At 50.2% G+C, this 21,773-nt stretch overlaps 6 protein-coding genes across 6 annotated transcripts; 3 read left to right on the top strand and 3 right to left on the bottom strand.

Moving 5' to 3' along the window:
* Positions 1-353: 353 nt before the first annotated feature.
* T310_3601 (CIA84-like protein) lies at positions 354-2,839 on the top strand (the record flags this gene model as incomplete). Its single annotated transcript, XM_013473553.1, has 2 exons — positions 354-2,563; positions 2,671-2,839. The coding sequence occupies 2 exons, from the start codon at positions 354-356 to the stop codon at positions 2,837-2,839; spliced, it is 2,379 nt and encodes a 792-aa protein (XP_013329007.1).
* A 458-nt stretch (positions 2,840-3,297) lies between these two features.
* On the bottom strand, positions 3,298-6,716 carry T310_3600 (Glutamate dehydrogenase; the record flags this gene model as incomplete). Its single annotated transcript, XM_013473552.1, has 3 exons — positions 3,298-3,402; positions 3,470-6,303; positions 6,395-6,716. 3 exons carry the CDS (start codon positions 6,714-6,716, stop codon positions 3,298-3,300), a joined length of 3,261 nt encoding a protein of 1,086 aa, XP_013329006.1.
* A 2,142-nt stretch (positions 6,717-8,858) lies between these two features.
* Positions 8,859-10,003, bottom strand: T310_3599 (uncharacterized protein; the record flags this gene model as incomplete). Its single annotated transcript, XM_013473551.1, has 6 exons — positions 8,859-8,933; positions 8,975-9,015; positions 9,179-9,371; positions 9,510-9,613; positions 9,783-9,803; positions 9,856-10,003. The coding sequence occupies 6 exons, from the start codon at positions 10,001-10,003 to the stop codon at positions 8,859-8,861; spliced, it is 582 nt and encodes a 193-aa protein (XP_013329005.1).
* A 1,329-nt stretch (positions 10,004-11,332) lies between these two features.
* On the top strand, positions 11,333-15,333 carry T310_3598 (uncharacterized protein; the record flags this gene model as incomplete). Its single annotated transcript, XM_013473550.1, has 11 exons — positions 11,333-11,396; positions 11,552-11,595; positions 11,635-12,075; positions 12,150-12,635; positions 12,725-13,376; positions 13,445-13,519; positions 13,564-13,771; positions 13,957-14,133; positions 14,167-14,462; positions 14,582-14,676; positions 14,881-15,333. 11 exons carry the CDS (start codon positions 11,333-11,335, stop codon positions 15,331-15,333), a joined length of 2,991 nt encoding a protein of 996 aa, XP_013329004.1.
* Positions 15,334-16,218: 885 nt separating this feature from the next.
* Positions 16,219-17,234, bottom strand: T310_3597 (uncharacterized protein; the record flags this gene model as incomplete). The annotated part of the gene is made up of 2 exons (XM_013473549.1): positions 16,219-17,049; positions 17,115-17,234. 2 exons carry the CDS (start codon positions 17,232-17,234, stop codon positions 16,219-16,221), a joined length of 951 nt encoding a protein of 316 aa, XP_013329003.1.
* Positions 17,235-17,663: 429 nt separating this feature from the next.
* On the top strand, positions 17,664-20,233 carry T310_3596 (uncharacterized protein; the record flags this gene model as incomplete). The annotated part of the gene is made up of 4 exons (XM_013473548.1): positions 17,664-17,831; positions 18,209-18,949; positions 19,042-19,668; positions 19,730-20,233. The coding sequence occupies 4 exons, from the start codon at positions 17,664-17,666 to the stop codon at positions 20,231-20,233; spliced, it is 2,040 nt and encodes a 679-aa protein (XP_013329002.1).
* Between the last annotated feature and the right edge of the window lie 1,540 nt (positions 20,234-21,773).

Below are 21,773 nucleotides of genomic sequence, written 5' to 3'. Positions count from 1 at the left end.
AGCGCAGTTATCGTGCTGGCGGTTAAGTAAAGATGTGTGGTGAAACTACGAAGCTGCTTCGGCGCCTGGCATTTTCTCCCCGTTTTCTCGCAGCGCCAAGCCCGGGGCTGCAAGTAGTCCGTCGACAGCTCCGCTCCCTACTACTGCGGCTGCTGCTGGCGGTCCAACTCAGATTTTCATTCTCTGGAGCCTCTATCTTTTCTGTATTTGGGCTCCGTGTTTTCAATTGATTGTCCATTTCAGCCTTGTAAGGACAATGCTTGCCAGCTTTCCATACTGAGTTTTCTACTTCGAGTTCCACACTCTCTACTCAAAACTCTGCGACAACACCGGAAATCAGATACAGGCAGACAATGCAATCCCACCTCACCAGACGCGTCTTTCGTGCCATTCTCAATAATGAGCCGTTCCGTTTCTCTCATTGTCGCGGTCGACTCTTGCATTCGCTCCCTTCTCATCGCGCCCGAAGGGTGTACCTACACGAGCGCGGCCATGTCCAAAGACGAGGGTTCTTCGCATTTCCCACACCTCCTCCTCCCGATCAACATCAGGCTATAGCTCTGGAGACCGGACTCAAGCCGATGAGCGACTTAGTAAGGTCCTTGCAGAACAGAAGCAGACCACCACCACATGATACCTTGTCTAAGGCTTTCCGGGATTTCTTCAAGCCGCGGGTTGAAACGCCGGGTGTAATAACCGGCTTTCACGGCAGGCTTCTTGTTGCAACATGGAGGTATTTGAAAGAACGACAGGAGGAGCTTGATCCGAAGGACTGGGAAGCCGTTTTCTCCCGAGACAATCTGGAAACGATCCTTCACGTCCTGGCAGAAGCAACGTGCCTACCCGAGTCGCATGATGCCGTGCGGAAAGTGGCACGCTTCGCATTTTTGGAATTATCCGCAGATCGAGGATCGGATGCAGACGATATCGATCGTCAGACACTCTTAGCATATATCCGCGTTCTGTCCATGAACGGCGACCCGGAGGAGGCCTATCGCGTGACTATCACATTCCGGCGCAGGCTTCTCAAATCCAAACCTTCGCCGTGGCTCTGGGTAATGAAAGGCTTTGCTATGAACCATGACAGGCGACGGCTCTGGAGGACCGTAGAAGGAATTGAGAAACACGGCGACATATTCGATCAGGCCACCCACGAAGAGGTGACTATGATGCTTCTCCAGGAAGATCTGGTGGAGGCCGCGAAGACAATGTACGAATGCCCCATCTCCGGCGGTGGCGAACCGACGATGGCCACGAAATTAGCCATGATAAAAGCGTCGATCATGCAGTCCGATCTGGATTGGGCAAGGAACGTTCTCCATTCACTTCCACCGACTCCTAATGCAGACACGCGGGATATTCACTTGTTGTGGGAGGCGGCATGTGGAAGCGGAGCTTCTGCTTTGGCTGAGAAACTGGATACTTGGTCTGCTAAAGATCCTCAGATTCTACAGTCTCTTTCGATCTCTTGCGTGAATACTCTTATAGAATTCGCGAACGCCGTTGGTAATCCGCAACTGGCCGCTGATTTTGCTGCATTGACATCTCAATGGGGCCTGCAGCCAGATGTACAGACTGTGATGCTACAATTGGAGTCACGGATCCAAGCTTCGGATCTCAAGGGCACCTTGGAATATTTACGCGAGTTGGAAAACAGCGACTCGATTGCTGACATTAGTCTACCTCTGATGGATAAGCTGATAACTATGCTCTGTCTTTCCGAACAGGCCGATCCTCTCTTCGACCTGATCTCCACCCTGCTTGACCCTCTTATCGACAATAATATCCGTTTGGAGCCAGATACCATGGCAGCCCTGACTTTTATGCTGCTGCGGCGGCGCGACTGGGATGCCGTGTCCCAGCTGCTGCGACCACGTCTGGGGTCTTATGATATGGAGGAGAGAACTCAGATCCGCAAATCCTTGACGAAATTTATCATGGATTTCAGCCAAAGCGATGACGTTGCGTGGGAGGCATATAATCTCCTGAAGGTAGCCTTCCCAGAGACCGGAGTTAGCGTCCGGACTGATATCATGTGGTCCTTCTTCAGGCGCAACCGAAGCGACTTGGCATGTTTGGTATTTGGGCATATGCGACAGGCGGAGAGCTTTGCCCAACGTCCTAAGCCAGACACGTACAGGAGGTGTTTCTTGGGGATCGCCAGAACGGCTGATCGGGAGAATCTGGAGCTGGTCCACAACATGTTGAAGCTGGATCTGGAGGTAGACCTGACCACCAGGGTCAGGAATGCATTGATGCTCGCCTACGCAAGGTGCGAAATGCCCGAGAAGGCCATGGAGATTTTCAAGGAAATTCTTCGCTCCGAGGAAGGCCCTTCACGCCATACCATAACGATCTTCTTCCGAGTGTGTGAGACGCACCCGATGGGCGTGTCGGAAGCGATCAAGATGATGCAGAAGGCCAAACTTCTCGAGATCAAGATAGATCGTCGAATGTACAATGCATACATCAGGGCCCTGGCGGCTCAGAGCGAATTCGACCGTGCCGTAGAGGCGATCGAGAAGATGCAATCCGAAATCGGTTTGGGGCCTACTAGGGCTACGTAAGTTCTTTTTTTCCCCCTCTATCACCCTTGATTTAATTTCAACTCATTTAAAGAAAAAAAAACCGATGATGATGCCAATGATACTGACAGTACAAAAAACACAGGATCGGCCAATTCTACAATCTTAGTCCTCATCAGCACATAAAGGACCAGGTCGAAGCGTGGGCTAAACAAAGATACCCCGATCTATGGGCCCAATTGGAGACGTACAGTCGGACCGAATACGAAGATGGATGGCGTATTGATGGCATTGACGATCATAATCCCGTGTAGATAGATCGTTATAGTTTTTACGTTTTTATAGACGTATGTTTATGTGTACATATTATTACATATTAGTGAACGAAATGGTGGGATATGTGGATAATGCGCATAGTATGGCTGACTAATTCATTATGTATTTATTAACTAGTTATTGCTTTTTAGACAAAAGAGATGGCTGAGCATCTTGATATGCTGAGAAAACTTCTTGATTTTTTTTTCCTTCACTAACAATTAATTACTCTAACTAACCAAATAACCACAAACTTAGGCAAGGCGCCAATCCTCATCGTCTTTTTTTGCGACATTCAAATGGAAGAATGTGATCCCTCTAAGCCAATACCCATTCCAATAACCACTATTTCGTTAACATTTGTGGATAGAACCGTTTCGACATGCTGTGAAGAAGAAAAGAAAAAAACGTCAAGTCAGTAACCTCACACGAAAGGTGCTTTTCTCAAGGAACCAACTTACAAGTCAAAGAAAGCGAATTGACTTGGATTACTGCCATACTCATACACGAACCGGCTAGCCAGGTAGCTTCCGAAGATGGACTTCAAGTAGCTTTCAGGAACCTATTTTTGTTTTGACAGGTCAATATTTCGCCATAAACCAAAATTTATTTGTGAAGCGGCAACTCACCCTCTTTAGAATCGTATCAAGGCCAACCTTCTCCAGAAGGAGTTTCGGGAGAGCCTCCTGTAGAACTGTCCGGCGGAGCTGGACGTTATTCCACAACCCAGTTTTCTGAAGCTCCTCGTCCAAATTGGTGATCGCATTACTCAGCCGGTCACTCAATACGCTGCGCAGCAGACCGGTTTTCTCGTGCTCCCGCCAGATCGCCTCAAACTCGAGAGTGGCGTTGCGTTTGATGATCTCTTGCACCTCCTTGACATACGCCTGGTAGAATTCTGGGACCGTGCCATCCTCGTGAACGCACATGTTCTCCACGAATTCCTTATCGTCGAGGGAGAGAGACGCCAGGACTTCCAACGACGACGAGGTCACACCACCCTTGTTGGCGGATGCATCTTTGTAGAGAATGCAGCCGGCCTTTTCCAGTCGCAGCTTGCTGTCCTGGGTGATGAAGAGGTTCGCACCTTCGACAATATACGGGATGACCGATTTGCCGTTGACGATGAGTTTGTTCACGTTAGACAGATCGATCGACTCCGGTCGTCCTCCACAAGGGACAAAAATGTCATAAGGCAGATCTTTTCGAAGATGGAAGGTGTTGCGGAAAAGCATTCCGTTGTTGACTACCTCGCCACTTGGCAGCGTCACATTAGTGTCCTCCACGAGGACTCGGTAGCCTTGCGGAGAGAGCTTGGACAGATCGAATTCGGAGATCATGACTCGTTTCTTGGCCAGTCTCACGAGCTCTTCGCGGTCTAAACCGTTCGGATCAACAATGACACCTGATCCATCCACAATGGCCGTATATGTTTCATTGCCCAGCAGAATCTCGTTGGATCCCAGGTCACCGTCCGGCCCGCCAGTTTGCAGTTTTCTCACCTTGGACGGGTCGATGTTCAGCTTGCGGTAAATGCCGAGAACGTACTGACGCACCGACAAGGTGGTCATACCATAGGCATCGTGTGGGATACCTCCAAGCTTAGGACTCTTGCCGGTAAAGAAGGACTTCCACCACGGTGCCCCCCGTTTTCTGGCGTGCTCCGTGGCCCAGTCAACCAAGTCGGCGGTGTTCTCATCCGGACCCATGAAGAGGATCTCGTCCTTGCCATGCAGGTCGACGATGGGATCCTTAATGCCCGGACTGGCCGGTGGCAGAAGCAGATCCATGATACTGTCAATGTACTTTTCAAACGCGACACGAGCCTTGTCTTGATGCTCGAAATCGAGCAGGATAACGCCTTTGGCGCCTCCCTCGGGAATGTCTTTGTTCTTCCGCTGCTGAGTAGCGGCCAGGTTGTAATTCTCGTCGAACAGCGAACGAGCGTTGATACTGTAAGCTTCCTTGTTGCGGCTTTTGACGATACGGATTCCGCCGCGTGCGATGTCCCGGAAGCGAAGATGGAAACCTCGGAACTCGGAACTGATGACGAGGAACATGCCATAGAGTCGCTGAGGGTATTCATGCTCGGGCAGGAAATCGGGGTTGAGTCGGAAACTGAGGGCGACCTTGGTCGGAGTATAGAAGTTTGTCTTCAAAATGGACCTGTTGAAGGTCCGGAAGGCCATCATGACCATCTCGTCATGCTCGTTCACCGCCGTCTTCGAGATGAGCTCCTTCAATCTCGCATCATCCAGAACCTCAGCCACCTGGAGCCGGAGGTAACTCAGGGTTGGCAGGAAATCATCTTGGCCGGGACCACCGGTCTGCACGTAATGCGTGTTCGCAAAGTCCAGGTACAACTTGTGGATGAGATCCGGGTACTTGTTGATGATCTCAAAGATGTAGTCGGACGTGAACGTTTCCGTGCGAAGCCGCTTCTTGATCTTCGCCAGCAGCTCGGCGTGGACGCTGTTGTTCGTGTCCAGGAGGGCGGCCAAGGAAGTATACTCGGACCCGAGTCGGTTCAAAAACTGCTGGACAAAGACCCAAGCACAGTGGGCATAGATGGTCTCTTGCAAGCTGAGGCGGCCGCTGGCGAAGTGATCCTGGAAGCGGTTTTGCGGAATGCAATACAGGAGCGACACTTCCTTCATGATCTGATGGATGGCCGCTTCAATCGGAGGGTACTTCTCGGCAATCTCAGGCTTGTCCACGGGACGTAGATAAAGCGAGATCACGGTAATGCCGTTGGAGAAATTCTCCAAGTACTTCCTCGAGCTGGTCAGGCGGTAGTAATGGTAGAGGTCCGATAGAGCGCTGAACATTCCCATGGCGGAACCCTGGCGATACGCCACTACCAGCCTCTTTTCCCGACTTCCCTCGATGTCGAAGATCTCAATGACAGGACCGGTTCGGGCGACGGCATGTTTGATGATCTCTTGGTAGATGGCCTTGGTATTCGGGGTAGCCTTCTGGAGGAAGCGCTTCTCTCCGATGATCTCGATATTGGTCTCGTCGGGATCGGGATTCGGATTGCTGAACTGGCAGCGGTAGACGAAGTAGCAACGCAGCTGTTGCTCGCTTTCACCCGGCAGCGGACTGGAGGAACGGAAGGTCTCGACGCGGTAGCTTCTCCCAGGCCCCGAACCGTCGATATACTTCTTATCGATCCTCTGCTCGTAGCGGGGACCGTCGAAGGTGGACACACCGGGTTTGCTGGTGTCGATGTAGACGGCATGATCCTCGTCTTCCTTGTCCAGCCGGATCTCCATGCGCTTGTCGTCGCGGGCGTAGGCGGCGACCTTGGCGGCGTACAGGGACAAGATCTGGGTGACAATGGAGTCGACGGACTCGGTTTGGAAATACATGTCATCAATTCCCAGCATGTTGTAGAACCAGGTGGTTTCGGAGACAACAAAGTCGCTTGGGAAGAACCCCTTCTCCTCTAACCGGTCCATGACTATGGAAAAACGTTAGATCTGGAGAGGGAAAATCCCCGACCTTTCCTTGTTTTTCTTGATTCCATTCTCAATGATAACCTCAATGCTCACCTTGCTCCATCTGCTTCTGTTTGCCTTCAAACTTGGCCGCAACATAACCGGGATCCTCTTCCGAGAGGACCCTGTGCCCGGGGATGCCCAGATGAGTGGGCTGCGGCGAGGGCTGGCGGACAGGCGTTCGGGCCACATGGTCGAGGTGTTTGTTATGGGGGTAACGCTGGAAACCGATGGGAGTTCCAGGGCCTGATCCGCCATCGACAAACAGCTTTGGAGTCGAACCGTCGCCATTTACTCTGTTCTCCGGCTCTGTTGCGGACGACATGCCCTCCGATGGAGGATGCGCAGAGCCCGGATCGATCGACGACGACGACATGGCGACTGGGAGAAATAGGAGGAGACAAGTCTGGCGAAGTGGGTAGGACGAGAAATCAGAGCACTGCTGGAGGCGTCTTCAATATCGAGGGGGAAAGCGGTCAGCGGGGGCGTCGAGTACTGCCGTATGAGGTCAGCGCAACGCGACAGCTAGCTAAGACGACGAGAGGGAAAGGACGAGAATGGCAGGAAACGGCCCATTCGATCACGACGCCGGATCGCGCAGGGAGATATGTGGCCGCGAGGCTACACAGCGGCCGCGTGCAGGGAATCGAGGGGAACAATGAAAGGGCAGACGGTGTGCAGGGCCTTATCGAGGTCACATACCACGCGGAAAGCTTATCCGAAGAGAAGGAACACACCGGGCTGGCAGACAGCCGACGCCATGCAAGAGGCAGACTGAACGTCACAGGCATAGAGAACGCCTTTTGCTGGCGCATCCATGTCTGCTTGTCTGCTGGCTATATATAACGAGGGCCTCATGGCGAATCACGGGGCACGACGTCAGAGGGCGCCAGAGCCGCTCGTGATTCGCGGCAAGATGCGGTCTGGGCAGCGGTCAGGAACGGCTGGGCCAGCCTGCGCTATCGAGCGCTAGACGGCGATGGACCCAGGCACATGGCGACTAGCGGCACTTATCTAGATCGCCGCGATTACTATCGACGCCCATGAACGCGAGTCCTCGCGCATTCCACCGCTGCGAAAAGGGGCGATGGTCATGCGACCTGCCATGGTCCGCGCGACATGAGACCTGTCTGTTTTCGCTTTGCACGCGGTGTTTTGCTACGGCCACATGGTCTGCCAGGTCTGGTCGAGACTCGAGGCGGTGCGTTGCAGCCACACAGGTCTGCTAAAAATGGATTCCGCCAGGCACTCGAGTGGATCGCCGCTGGAGGCAATCGTCGGCCGTCTGGTCGAATCCGGGGCGTCCACGGGGGGTGCCAAACGAGCGAAATTACCGAGAAGTCGACGTCCGCCAGGGGCCTGACTGGCCAGCGTCCGCCGCCCATGAGAATCAACTATGAAGCAACTATGGAGTGATTACATAACAATAATGTCGCAGAGCCAGCATGTGGCCATCGTCTCCAGGAATTGCCTGGTCAAGTACTGCTTACTCCACTGGCAGAATTATTCCCAGGTCCTATGACCCAATCATCGACTCAGACGAGCATACAAGCACGTAATATCACACAATCCCACAGCCTTTTGCGACAAAGCGCCGAGAAAGCGAATTAAGAAAATGCCTCAAGAGAAAGAGGCCTGTCACGCGTCATGCTTGACCCATTTTGGAGCCGTGGATTACCTCATAGAAACCGCATGGTGCGGAATACAGACGGGCCGGATGTCTCGAGCCGGTAAGAATGTTCCAGGCTAAACCCCGCGTTGTTCTGTAGCCCATGCCAGTACGAAAGGAGTCTTTCTCTCCGCGGTATTGTTTCCGAGTAACTTCTTCTTTTTTTTTTAAAAAAAAAGAATATCCGTTTAAAGAAGACAGAATGGAATAGAAGGGCTCTTTGCCACAAGTGTTATCCTCTTTCAAGTGAACCGGTTCCGTTCGAGCTTCCCCGGTTCATGCGGGGAAGAGTTGGAATTTCTGCGTCCCACTGTGATGACCCAGCAGTGAACTCCGGATTCTTCTAGGGGCGTCGGACATTTTCTGAAGTCAATTGAGATTGTGAACGTTCTTTCGCTAGCGATCTGCTCATCGCAGTGCAATTGCTCCTCTCTGCTTCGTCAGTCGAACCGAATACTGCAATCAGTCGAATTGCCAGTTCAATTAGAGAGAAATGTTTTTTAATCCAAGCTCTACAGTCACGAATTCATTCTCTGTCTACTAACTAGATGGTAATTAAGTAGCTAATGCTAGTAATTGCTTAAGGTAACTTGCAAAGTTGCAGGTACTCCAGACTGTACCTGAATGCCGACGACCTGCGCCACCTGCCGCAAGTAACCGAGTCTAAGCGTGACAGTCAACGAGTCCTTTGCCCGGTTACTACTGTATACTGATTGTTTTCTATTCTAATCGTTGGTTCGTTAGTCTCTGAAAATCTTGTTTCACTATCGTTACAAGAAAAATTCTGCAGGGCTTAGGTATATCAGATGTCTGTCAGGGTTACAATACTATCCGTATATTCTCCGTATATTACGAGCTAGGAGTGCATTCGTCACGAGACAAGAAAGCTGACTTCCAACCATCGGGAGCTTTTCCTGGGAAGGACTAACGTCGACAATAAGGTATTGTTGGGGCAAAAGACATACCCCCAAAGCAGCACAGCCTCTGCGTCCATCCTCCATCCTTCCTAGACCAGTCGAAGTCGTTGTTCTAGAACTATATTATTATTAAATCGCTGTCAGACGATAGCTGAACAACCCTTAAAAAAAGAAAAATGAAATCAAGTGACCAAATGCAATATGCATCTGCATGGGTGGTATTATTCTGGGGTTTTAGCGTCAAAGAATTACCACCTATAGCCATGGTTTCTGCGCATCCTGTGAGTGTCAAAGCCCAGGCTATGATGCCCGCAACACGACGCCACGCCAAGGCCAGAGTAGTCTCTAGAGTAATCTCCTCTGTAGCCCTGATGAAATGATTGAAGAATACCTGTCCATCACCTAACATGGTCTTCTGAATCATCCTCCATACGGATCTTGAAGTCTGCAAAGACGTCATGGTAGACTAGGGACTCCAGAAAAAATGTCGAAACTTTACATGCCTCTAGGATGCGGAGATAAGTATGGGAGATGCAAACACAAAAACTGTATACCAGTATACTGTGTTGGATAAACAACAGACTTGTCTATGCTTGTAGGTGGTCAAATATGAAGGAAGGTGCTTGCTGCCTAAAGTTATGTGATTTATCGGTCCCGGTAGAGCTGTGGCGGTCGCCTTGAATGTAGCTAGATATGTGCAGCGTCTGGTTCCTCCCATCCAGTAAGCATGCACTGGTCATTATCTTGCTTTTTGCACTATTCGAGAATTAGCAGAACCTAAGCAGGCTTTGTAAAAGCTGACGAACATTACAGCTTGCCGTGGTTGGGCAATCTGTGCCAGAGGTTGTACTCTTACTCGCGCTTAGATTCCGTAGCCCTAATGAAGTGTTAGCTCAGGGGAATTTAGCAAGGGGATGAGCAAAACTCACTCTCAATCCTTCCCTGCATGATGTTATTGTAGATAGCTTCTATGAGTCTCTGCCGCCTGAGTGGGAATTTCTTGCTTTCACTGGACGATATGTGAGCCAGGATCGGCTCTGAAGGTTGTATGTACGGTCTGTAGCAACTTCCAGCCATTGCTGATGCCATGGATATATCTGAGATATCCAGATGCGAGTTGGCAGTGCAAGTGCAACGACATCGTCAATGGTATTCCTATCCGGTATTCCTCCGTACGCTTTGGAATGTGCAAAATCCACCAAGTCGGTTATTTTCAGCTTCTCGGTCATAGCTCCCTAAAGGGGTCTTCTGAGACTGAAAAGGACTGCAAGTCTTGGTCTTTGAAAATCGGTTTGAGTGCAACCTTGGGTACACCATTGATGGTCATCCATGCCGTCGATCTTGTAGTCTCAACTGATCTTGAAAGGATTGTCCATTCCTACTCGCCTGTTTCTGTAGCAGCGACGTATGTAGATGATGCACCGGGATTTTGCTCGACGATCTCATTGAACCAGTGATTGAAGACATCCACTGTCATCTGGTGGATAGGGCTTCCCTTGCATTTGAGGATGGCAAGGATGGCTCGTGCATCAAGTGCTTTTGATACACGCCATGGATGAGGTGGAAATCGAGAAGATGGGGAGCAGGAGAAGAAATGAGTTTAGGGAGATCAGGAAGGAACGTGCAGTTATATATCCAACAAGGAATGATGATTCACCATAAATAGTGCTATGTCAGCGACTTCCTCCGAAATGTCTCATGTGAAGTGAATATAAATAAAGGACTGACTCCGTACTTGATGAGCATGCAGTCTTTAGAGTGAATGCTCAAGCAAATTCAAGACCATGGGCAAGACATTCAAGTGGCGGTATCTACAACAGGAAAAGCCAAGAATCTACACATCAACACATCTAGGTAGATCTTGATTTTGCGTTCTCGATCTGCAATGCAATGCAATGCGATCGACGATCAGACTTACCTGCATCGCTGCCTAGCTGGGATGCAAGAAGAATGTTGAACAGACATACATACCATACGTTTGAGGCAGCATTGCTGTGGCTGGATTGTTGAGGCACATGTCTGTGCCACTCTCCCTTGCAGGATGTCTGTATTACTACGCATTAGCTGAAGTTATGCGTGTGGATTGAATTAATTAGCCAAGTTAATAAGATATCCTGTCTGAATTAATTAACGTCGATATCGAAAATTAATATAAATCCGAAGCTAGAGGAAGGCGTACCTTAGGCACCTAACAGTACATACTATGTGTGGCTGACGTGTTGTAAAAACTATTGGGCGCCTTGCCTGTCGTTGACTATTGCAAGATGATTTGGCATCAATATGCTGACGCCCACTGATAACCAACCACACTATTAGGTAGGCATATGGATGGCCGTATCTTGCCTGTCGCATAGTTGCCACAGGCACCACTCCTCCATTATCCATGTTGCATGCTCTATTGTAGGGATGAACACAGACAAGGGCCCCTTTTTTTTTTTCGTAAGAAAGGAGACGGATAGCGAAACCGGAGGTGAGTGAAACGCCGATTGAGTTGTCCTTTTTCCTATTTTCATGCGCCCTACCATCGGTACGTAACTACCATGGTGGGTTAGGTAGTTAGTTCGACTCTCTACAGGAAGTACGCTGCAAAATATACAATACACCCATAACATGCATGTAATACAGTATGCAGCTATACCTATAATATAATCTGCCAGTTGCAAGTATTTGTAAGTATGGCCGAGCTAACGTAATCCACAACCGAGCAGATCGCCCAACCGAGCGGATCGCCACCTGTCAACGCGACTCATATAGAAATTGAAGTTATTCAACGCGCAATTATGCCACCAATTTGCACTGCAAAGGCAAAAAAAGCCCTCAAATTAGAGGGCAAGATCGAAGCTGCAATTTCTGCTTACAAAAAGAAGCAAATTCCTTCAATTAAAGAAACTGCGCATCTTTTTGGTGTGCCATATACTACCCTACAGTCTCGACTTAAGGGACGCCCTGCAAGAGTCAATTTACGCGCAAATTCACATAAATTGACTGCAAATGAAGAGGAAATGCTTGTCAAGTGGATTCTGGACCTAGATAAGCGTGGATTACCTCCTCAACCTCCTTTTGTTAAAAATATGGCTAATCATCTTCTATCTCAACGTGGGTCTCAAGGTCCTCCTCCGCAAGTTGGCAAGAACTGGGTTTCTAACCTAGTAAAACGCCGCGATGAGCTCAAAACACGATACTTGCATTGATATAACTATGAGCATGCCAAATGTGAAGATAGCAAGATAATCCGCGAGTGGGGGACTGCTTACACAAGAAGATTATGGAGTATGGGATTCAGCCGGATGATATATACAACTTTGATGAGACTGGTTTTGCCATGGGCCTCTGTGCAACTTCAAAAGTTATCACAAGGAGTAAGGTTTATGGCCGTCCAAAGCTTCTACAACCTGGTAATCGCAAATGGGTTACAGCAATTGAGTCAGTTTGTGCAACAGGATGGAGCCTTCCTACCTATATCATCTTCAAAGCAAAAGAACTTCAAGACGCCTGGTTTGATGAACTTCCAGAAGGCTGGCGGCTTGATAAAAGCAACAACAGATGGACAACTGATGAAATTAGCCTAAGGTGGCTTAAAAATCAATTCATTCCTGAGACAGAGAAGCGCAGGAAAGGTGCATATCGACTACTAGTTCTTGATGGCCATGGAAGCCATCTTACACCTCAATTTGACAAACTCTGCACCCAAAACAAATTATCCCGATTTGTATGCCTGCACACTCATCACATCTTCTACAACCTCTTGATGTGAGCGTTTTTGCACCTCTAAAGTATGGATATGGCAACCTTGTTCAGCAGCAGATGCAGCACGGCTTCAATCACATTGCAAAGCTTGACTTCTTAGAGGCATATCCTGCAGCATGCGCAGAAGCCTTTAAGGCTCATACTGTTCAAAATGGCTTTATAGCCACTGGGATTCATCCATTTAATCCAGACCGAGTTATTCAAAAGCTCCATATTCAACTTAAGACGCCTACACCACCAGGAAGTCGATCCAGTAACTCACAGTCATCCTGGGGCTTACAGACGCCTCATAATCCTTGTCAACTACAGCGGCAAGCAACTGCAGTCAAGAAACTTATAGAGCAAGGTCATACAAGTCCTTCAAGTCGGTTTAATGAAGCGTTCAATCAAATTACAAAGGCATGTGAATCCACCATGATTCAAGCAGCAATAATGAAGAAGGAATATCAGGATTTACTTGCTGCACATGAGAAGGAGAAGCAAAAGCGTCAAAGATCCAAGAAGAAGATACGTCATGAAGGAGGAATTACTAGAGAAGAAGAGCAGGATCTCATAAGGTCAAGAGATCAAGTTGTTGAACCTCCAGTCAATGATCCTCTACAGTCTCAATTACCGGCCTCTCCACCGCATGTACGCCCACAATATAGGTGTAGCGATTGTAATACTCTGGGCCACAGAAGGAATCAATGTCCTAATCACAATAGTAATTAATTTTTTGTATATAATTGCTGTTTTAGGTAGATAATTGAGCTTTAAATTTCTATATACAAGACGCGTTGAGAGGTGCGATCCGCTCGGTTGTGGATTACGTTACATCCGATCGACTTGGCCGTGGCACGCCTCGGAGTGTGTGGCTTGATCCGGTTTTTTTCTCGACACACTCCCCCTAGTTTCTCCCCCAATACGGAAGAATCTGTGCTCCCAGAGAATGGAAGACTACATCCGGCTTCCAGAAGGCGACGATGAGGCCGCGGTCCGCGGGATTTGCGCCCTAGTCTGGCCACACATGTCGATCAACCAGGGTTGTTCGGAGTCTGACACGGACAGAAGCCGCTTCTCCGAAGGCCCTGATAACTACAGAGTACTCCTCCGTACTGAGTACGGAGTACGCCTCAACAGATGATTTTATCTACGACAGACAGCCTTGTCCTGCCAGGGAGGCTACCGCTGTAGCAGGCCAGAAGCTCCAGCTGAGGCAGGAGGCCAGGGGCCAGAAGAGTGTCCTCCGTCGATCTCCCTTCCCCCACGTCTGACAGGCTGGATAGCAATAACAAACAAAGCAGTAATGGGGCGTTAATGGGCGTTCAGGAGAGCAGCCCCCGGAAGGCCAGCCCGGCAGGCCGGGCGGTGGGGCGACTCCGACAGGCAGGAATGATCGATCCACTTGCAGGCCCAACCCCAACGTCGGAGTCGCTAGCCAAGACGATCGCTGGCGACGGGGCACAGCAGAGTAATAATCTGTACGCGTAGTCTGTTCTCTGTGTGACAAAAAGAAAGACGGTATTAATTTGTCCACGATTCCGTCGGAAGGCTCCCCGGCCAGTCAGCGTGCCAGACAGAACGACCGTTTTGCAGGCGCCCGTTAATGCGGCGTTCGGCTCTCCGCTTCCCCGGGGGGAGCTCCGCGGCCTCTGGGGAAGTCTCCAGGCTCCACCGCACCGGCTTGGCCGCTGCAAGGCGAGAGGACGATGCTTGGGAATGAATCGGCAGCAAGATAAGGCGAACAAGTCAAGGCATGCAAATCGTCTCCCCACACGTCTGGCTCCTTTGGCCCCTGGTTGGGGCGATAGTACGGAGGACACGTTAAATAGTTCTGGACGACCTCCTCCATCAGAAAGTGGCCATCCTGCTCTCTCACTCTGACGACTCTGTCCTCAGACTCACCTTTCATCTGTCTGTTATTTCAAGGACTGGAACGGTGGAAATTTGAGTATTCACTCCTGACATCACCACTGGAATCCGCATTACTGCAACGACATCGCCACCAAGTTGACAACGGCCCAGTAAGTCCAGCTTAGCATCTCCTCATTCATCATCTTTATCTTGTCACTAACATGCTCCGAACCTACTAGGGAATAACCTTCGTCGGTGCCTGTGCCGTCCCGTCGGGAAGTTTCGGATTCGATTGATCAGAACAGCGTCACGACTGGGACGACTGTCTAGGCAATCACAAAAATACACATATACTCCTGCTGCCTCGAGTACAGACAGCATACAAAACGATCGATCGATCGGCTGGCTGGCTGTTCTGTTCTGAACTCTACTATTTTCTTCCAACTCGAAAACTCCCGAAATATCGATCACCACCAACCAATCGCTTGAATAAATCGTTCTTTCTTTCCTGTCCCCAAAGATTACTAAAAATGGCATCGACCATCCCTCAGAACCGACCACAAAATCACATCCTGGCCCCGTCACCCATCAGACCGTCATCATCCTCCACCTTCAGCCAGGACATCTCCCGTGCCATCGAGGCATCCGCATCCATGCTCCCCAAATACTACACCTACAACCAATACGAGTCTGCTGCTGCTAAGGAGTCATCGACAATCGACAACAACGGCAACGACGCCAGCAGCTTCGTGGACTGGGATCACCATCATCAACCCCCGCCGCCGCCCCCGTCGCCGGTGGGATTCCCGTCCTCGTACAATAGCTAATATCCTCAAGAAAACAAAAAGAAAACTTGCACGACATTCATTCACTCATTCATTCGCTCATTCTTCAATGGCTTAAAAAAAAAGGAAGGAATGAAAAGAAAAAAAAATCTGTTCATGCGTTAGCAAGAACGGATACCTGTATTTGTACATAAACAACTGCATACATATATCCTAATAATCGTCGGGGCGGGTCGGAATTGTCGTTCACTTTCACAATCATTATCTATGCACGGCGTTGTGGTTTGGTTGGCTGGATTTGGCTGGGTTGGGTTGGTCTGGTCTGGAATGAATCAATTCGGGTGGTCCATTTGGCATTTATCCATGATTGCTTATCTATCTATCTATCTATCTATTTATTTACTATATTCTCTTCAATGCCTGTACCCCTCAAACCAATCAATCAATCAATCAATCCCTTCTGTCGATCCGCATGATCCTGTTTCTTATCTATCCCGTGGTTGCAGATAATAACAATAAAGAATTGACCGATCTTGGTCGGGCTTTTGCTGATAACTTGGGCAGTGCCTGTCTTCGAATCCACCTGTCGGCTTGACAGTCCATAAATCAAAGCAAAGCAAAGAGATCCAAACTTATGGACCGCATAGTGTCCTGTCTCACACAGCAGGAATAACTGACTAGTGAGGTCTGTGATGAGGGCACTCCTAGTCGATCAGCAAGATGCCTGACTTGCGTTCTGGCCCTGCGTCAGCCTTGCGCGGTCTGTTTGAATCCCCTGGACCATCGGTTTCGGTATAAGATGGAAGTGCTTGTTCCGTCACAACCTCACTCTTGAGAGTGATTCTGCTGGAGGAAAAAAGATCAATATGACTTCCATCCTCCCCCTAACAGAGAACAGTCGGTTGATGCTACTACTAGGAAATCTCTTCACGTCTCAGGTTGGTGAGGTGAGGCATCTTCATGAGCTGGACCAGCAGCAGCAGGACCAGCATTACTGCTGTCTGCAGCAGCCTCAACCTCTGCGTAAATCTCCTGCAATTCTCTAATGGCATCGGCGTCCCCCTGGAGGGCGTCCCGGCTCAGCCGTTGGATCCTCGCCATGCGCTCCTCCGTTCTGGCCCACCCGCGCAGTCGATCTTCAAAGTGCTGACCCCGCTTGACGCTGTAGACGGTGCGAACCATGTCGGTTTCGCCCTTGGACTGTTTGGCGTTCACGAGACGTTGCAGAAAGCGCGCCTGGCTGGTCCGCTTTGCATGCGACGCTGGAAAAACCTGCAAGCCTTGCTGTTGCTGTTGTTGTTGCTGGGGGTGAACACTGGTGTCGTCTTCTCTGGGCCCCGAATTCGAGATCAGATGGGCCTTGCGTCCGACAATCTTGACGCTGTTGGCGGCGATGAGGTCAAAGTCTTTCCCGTGCCTGAGACAGGTCAGGCCAGCATGCTCCGGCTCGGGTTCTGGCTTAGAAAAGAACAATTCTGTCCCAATCACGTCGGCCCAGGAGCAGCTGAAGATGTGGTTCTGATACGAGATGAGAGGATTGGGGCTGTGAAGATCCAGGATCTGGATTCGGTCCTCGGCGACGGCATCTGGCGGCTGGTCGATCGACGCCCCGTTGGTCTCGTCTGGCGGTGATTCCGGCGAGCCGATTGTTGACGATGGAACATGTGGAGAAGTGGCAGCGGTGGAGGGCGGCTGTCTGCGTCGGGGAGGACGGATCGGGCCGTTCAGAGTGGTGATATCCAGATTGATGTAAAAGGTCTGTGGATTTGCGAGTTAGAAGCAAGGCAGTCCAGGGATTGCGACCAGTCAATGGCTGCACGTACCTCGGTCTCATTCTCGTCATATTCGTACTCATAGTCAAAATCGTCCGCGTCGGGCCCGGACAGCAGAGCTGGATCGACGGCTCGTGCAGAGCTCGCATCCGAGTCGACCTGCATGGACATGCCCAGGACGATGACGCTAGCACAGAACGCAAGCAGGTGAGGGCAGTATGCGCGGTGGGATGTCGCGTGCTCGTAGACAACCCCGCGAACGAAAAAAGAATCCAGCTAGGCAGGTTGCATGCCAAGACGGTAGCGGATCCGGGGATTGGTTAACGGCGTCGCTATCGCGGAGGTCGACGGAAGCGGATGAAGAGAAGAATCAGAGGATAGAAGACGAGCAGAATAAGACGAAATTGGGTTTCATCGGAAGCAAGGAAGATGCTACTGCGAGCCGGATGACGAGGGAAGCATCTGCGCAGTTATTGCTGAATGCTCTGCTAATTGAAAGGAGGCATAATAGTAAATTTCTCAGCAGTCAGTCATTAATCAGTATATATTCTGGACAATTGATCGCAAAATAGCACGAATTCTAATTCTATACTAGACAAAATGAGGATAAGTAAGCCGGAGCAGCGGTTCCGCCCGAGCCTAAGACTAAGTAAGGCTGACCGCCAGCGGGCCGGCATGAATGCTAGCGATGACGTCGATATGTTGGGCCTTCTCTGCCCCTCTTGGTCGACAACAGTAAAGTCGGTGATTCTACGCACACCTGTAGTAGTATGAAGCAGTCGAATTCATGGCAGATTTCTGATCGACATGACAAGCGTGAGGCCTGGCATTAGTCAGGCGGTGGCAGCCCGTGAGTGGCCAGCACCGAGCCACGTTCGAGGATTTGCTGCGAGCCAGTGCCGGCTGCACGCGGAAGGCAGGCTGCGCTCTGATTGCCCGCCTGACCTCATGATGGATTAATCAGGCATCCGCCCGTTTCCGCGTCTGCCTCCAGCTAGTTGTCCCTGCAGCTGCTGGCAGACTTGATGCCGGTTTCGATGCTGCTTTGAGCGTGTCTTTTTTTTTCTTTACCGCTCACGAGATCTCGGCGCCGTCTGCTGGTCCCGGACGATACGCTTTCGTGCCTTCTGACTAACTAACTGAAGCTTGTTCTCCTTCATATACCTACCGACCCAAGTCATGGTGGTCAGGTACCACTCCCATCCCCTTCTCCTGCTGCTCTCTCGCCCTCCGTCGACATCCCTTCTCGCGGCCCCGTACTCTCCCTGCTCTCCCTCCGAGCTCCTGCTGCGGAGCTCGACTCCCTCGCTCCTATTCCCTTGATCACTGCTCCTCTCTCCGCAGGCCTGGTAGAGCACTTTGGACTTCGACCGTCCCGAGACCCTTTGCGGGCAGGATTCCCCGCTGGTCCCGGACAAGCACTGCCGACCTCTCGACCCAATCTCAACCCCGTTGTCGCCTCTGGGAGACCAGGGGTCCTGCCATTCGTTCAACCGATGCCGTCGCGCATCTCCAAGGCTGTCATTGCCGTCCTGTCCAGCCTGATCACCTATGTCTGCATCAACAGCTTTGTCCGGGCTGTGAAGCCGTCCCTGTTCATCTGGTCAGAGGAAGACCTGGAAGAGTCCGAATGGGTCGCGACTTCCAACTCCTGGCTCGACCGTAAAGCCTGCCGCTGGCTTGGGGTCTGCGGATTAGCCCATGTGAAGCTGGTCCACGCCTCCGTGGGTCCGCGCCGGGTTCAACACCAGCAACCTCTGAACGATGACGATGATGGACTCTGGCGTTTGGACTGGACAGATGCGAACGGGACTGTCGAGGACTGGAGTCATGACGAACGCGTGCTGCGGGAGATCCCCGGCTACGTGCTCGAGTACTCCCCTCTGGTGCATCTGTTCTCAAGAGAACAGTTTTGGCCGGGCGATATCGCCGAGCACCTGGCCCACACTCCTCCTCACCTGAATTACACCCCCTCCAGGGCGGATGGCGCCATCCCACCCTCCGAGATCTCGACGAACTGAACCAGTGGGAGCACGGCAAGCATGTCTATCTGACGAGCAACGATGACGTCGAAGAACGCCCCGCCTGGCTCGCTGGCGAGAGGAATATCCCTAGGCCCGGTGATGCTGAGCCCGAGGAGCCCTTGCCGGGTGTTCCGGATGACCCTCTGGACGGAGGTTTGGACGATGAATCGGACGAAGATCGAGCAAAATGGTACGATGTCGGCGAAGGGGAGGACAATGTGAGCGCTCGGGTCACGGGTTCGAACTCATCGTCGGAGGACAGAGAATACGTTGATAGGCTCCGACGACGATATGGCGGCCACGCGATTCGGGGAGATACCCGATCCGGCGGACGCAGTGATGCTCCGGCAGTGCTCGTGGTAGTCGACAAAGGCCACGGCATCGTCGACGCCTTCTGGTTCTTCTTCTACAGCTACAATCTGGGGAATGCTGTCCTCAATATCCGCTTTGGCAACCACGTGGGTGATTGGGAGCACTGTCTGGTGCGCTTCTACCAAGGCAAGCCCAAAGCGCTGTTCTTCAGCGCCCACACCGCTGGGGAAGCATACAGCTACGGCGCTGTCGAGAAGAGGGGCAGACGGGTACGTTGACCACCCTATTAACCCATTTGGACTTTCGAAGCTAACATATTCTATTCAAAAGCCGGTCATTTACTCTGCCGTGGGTACGCATGCCATGTATGCTACGCCCGGGATCCATGAATATATTCTGCCCTGGGGCCTCCTCCATGATGAGACGGACCGTGGGCCTCTCTGGGACCCTCTCCTGAACCTGCATTCTTACACCTACAATCATCAGACGGATGTTCTGCGGCCCTCAACGCTCTCCCCAACGGCGCCCACCGAATGGTTCTATTTCAACGGCCACTGGGGGGACAAGTTCTACCCTCTCGGAGATCGACGTCAATACCGGTTTGCAGGTCAATACCATTACGTGAACGGACCGTTAGGGCCTCGATTCAAGCACCTGGGCCGGCGCAAGGTCTGCCAAGGCGGATACACGGACCCGTGTGTGATCCGAAACTACATCGGTGAGGAGCGACGGGCGAAGCGTTGGGCCCGTGTGGGAACCGGCGAGGAACTCCAGGATGAAGACCTGCAGACGATTTTGGATCGTCAGGCAGCGGCGATGGCTCGAGGCAGCTGATCTTCTCCTTTCTCGTCATTTGACCTAGATTCCTTTACCCGGGGCATTTTTAGACTGAAAAGGATGGTGCTGGATTCACTTCGTGATGATTTCCTTATACCCCAGTGTTGTTTGTCCTGTGATGCACGACTGCTTTCTAGACGCTATGATTGGCTATTACGAGGTATGAAGATCATATAGAGCTAATTTTTTTTGTTTTCCTTTTTTTTTGTTTTGGGAGGGAAAGAAGGGTTATTGGATTAGGACATTCGTTATTGGCGTGTTGGGCGTTGTTGAGCCACGTTAGCTTAAGCTTAACGGATGATTTTCTTGGGCCCTGCGACGGCGTCGTACATCGTCTCCGGTGGTGCAGGTTGGCGGCCAGTCACGGTCCAGCTGTTGGCCAAATCCCGAGTCTAAGATCTGGCACGAGCATCCAACCGACGACCCGACTCGATAGTCTTATACCAAAGTTGATTATCGCTCACCTAGGTTTATCAAACGCATTGACGGCCTGACCGACGTTGTGCTGCGGCAGTGCAGCACCAGGGACGGATGACAATCACGTCCGGACATGGCCTGTCTGTATTACTATTATTAATTGATTCTTCCTGTCCTGTTACTCGGAATATTCCTATTATTATTAGACGATAAAATGACAGGGAATGTCAAAAAAAATTATAACAAGAACCATTGTACGGAGTAAATGAACAACCTAAACAGTAAGTAATTACTAACTACAGTACATACGAGTATTCCATACCTAGTAGTCTAGCATGTAAGTAGCCTATCAACCCGATTCCACCCGACTTTGCTTGCTTGCTTGAGTCATTACCCATTCAATTCAATTCAATCCAATTCATCATGTAGACCCAATAATTGATTGATTGATTGATTGATTGATTGATTGATTGATTGATTGGAGACACAATAGACAGACAGCTAGGCAGATATCCTATCCAGTTAATATCAATAGTCCAATTTATCCTGTATATTATTTGCTTGAACCAAAGTAAAACGATTCGAGTCGATTTGACTTAGTCATTCATTTCTTGACGATAGGACATGATATATGTGATATGATACAATACAATGGAATAAATGGCCTTGTAGAAGAAGATGATAATGAAGAAGAAGAAAGAAATTATTGTTTCTGTACTTAACTTACTTACACTTGCTTGATTTAGTACTAATAAAATAAATAATAGCCACTCCTAAAAAAAAAACAAAACAGAAAGAAAGAAAGAAAGAAAGACAAAACAAAACAGGGCAAGACAAGAGAAAAAACAGAAAGAAATGGCGATCGATCGATACTTTCTTTAGATAGATGCCACCCGATACAAAAAGGGAAAAAAGGAAGCGAAAGTAAGATAATAAGCTAATAACTGCATGATGATGATGATGCAAGTGAAGTGACTGACTGACGGTCGATAGGATAGGATAGATATTACCATCGTCAAGGACTCAGAAGGAAAAGCCTGAGAAAAAAAAAACAAAGAAACGAACGAAAAGCGACAGATCCAAAGGCTGAATAATGATTCGACTTGATTTGATTCGACTT

This window comes from Rasamsonia emersonii, assembly GCF_000968595.1.
Source record: "Rasamsonia emersonii CBS 393.64 chromosome Unknown ctg1118621760073, whole genome shotgun sequence".
NCBI lineage: Eukaryota > Fungi > Ascomycota > Eurotiomycetes > Eurotiales > Trichocomaceae > Rasamsonia > Rasamsonia emersonii.
This window is presented reverse-complemented; position numbering and strand designations above follow the sequence as displayed.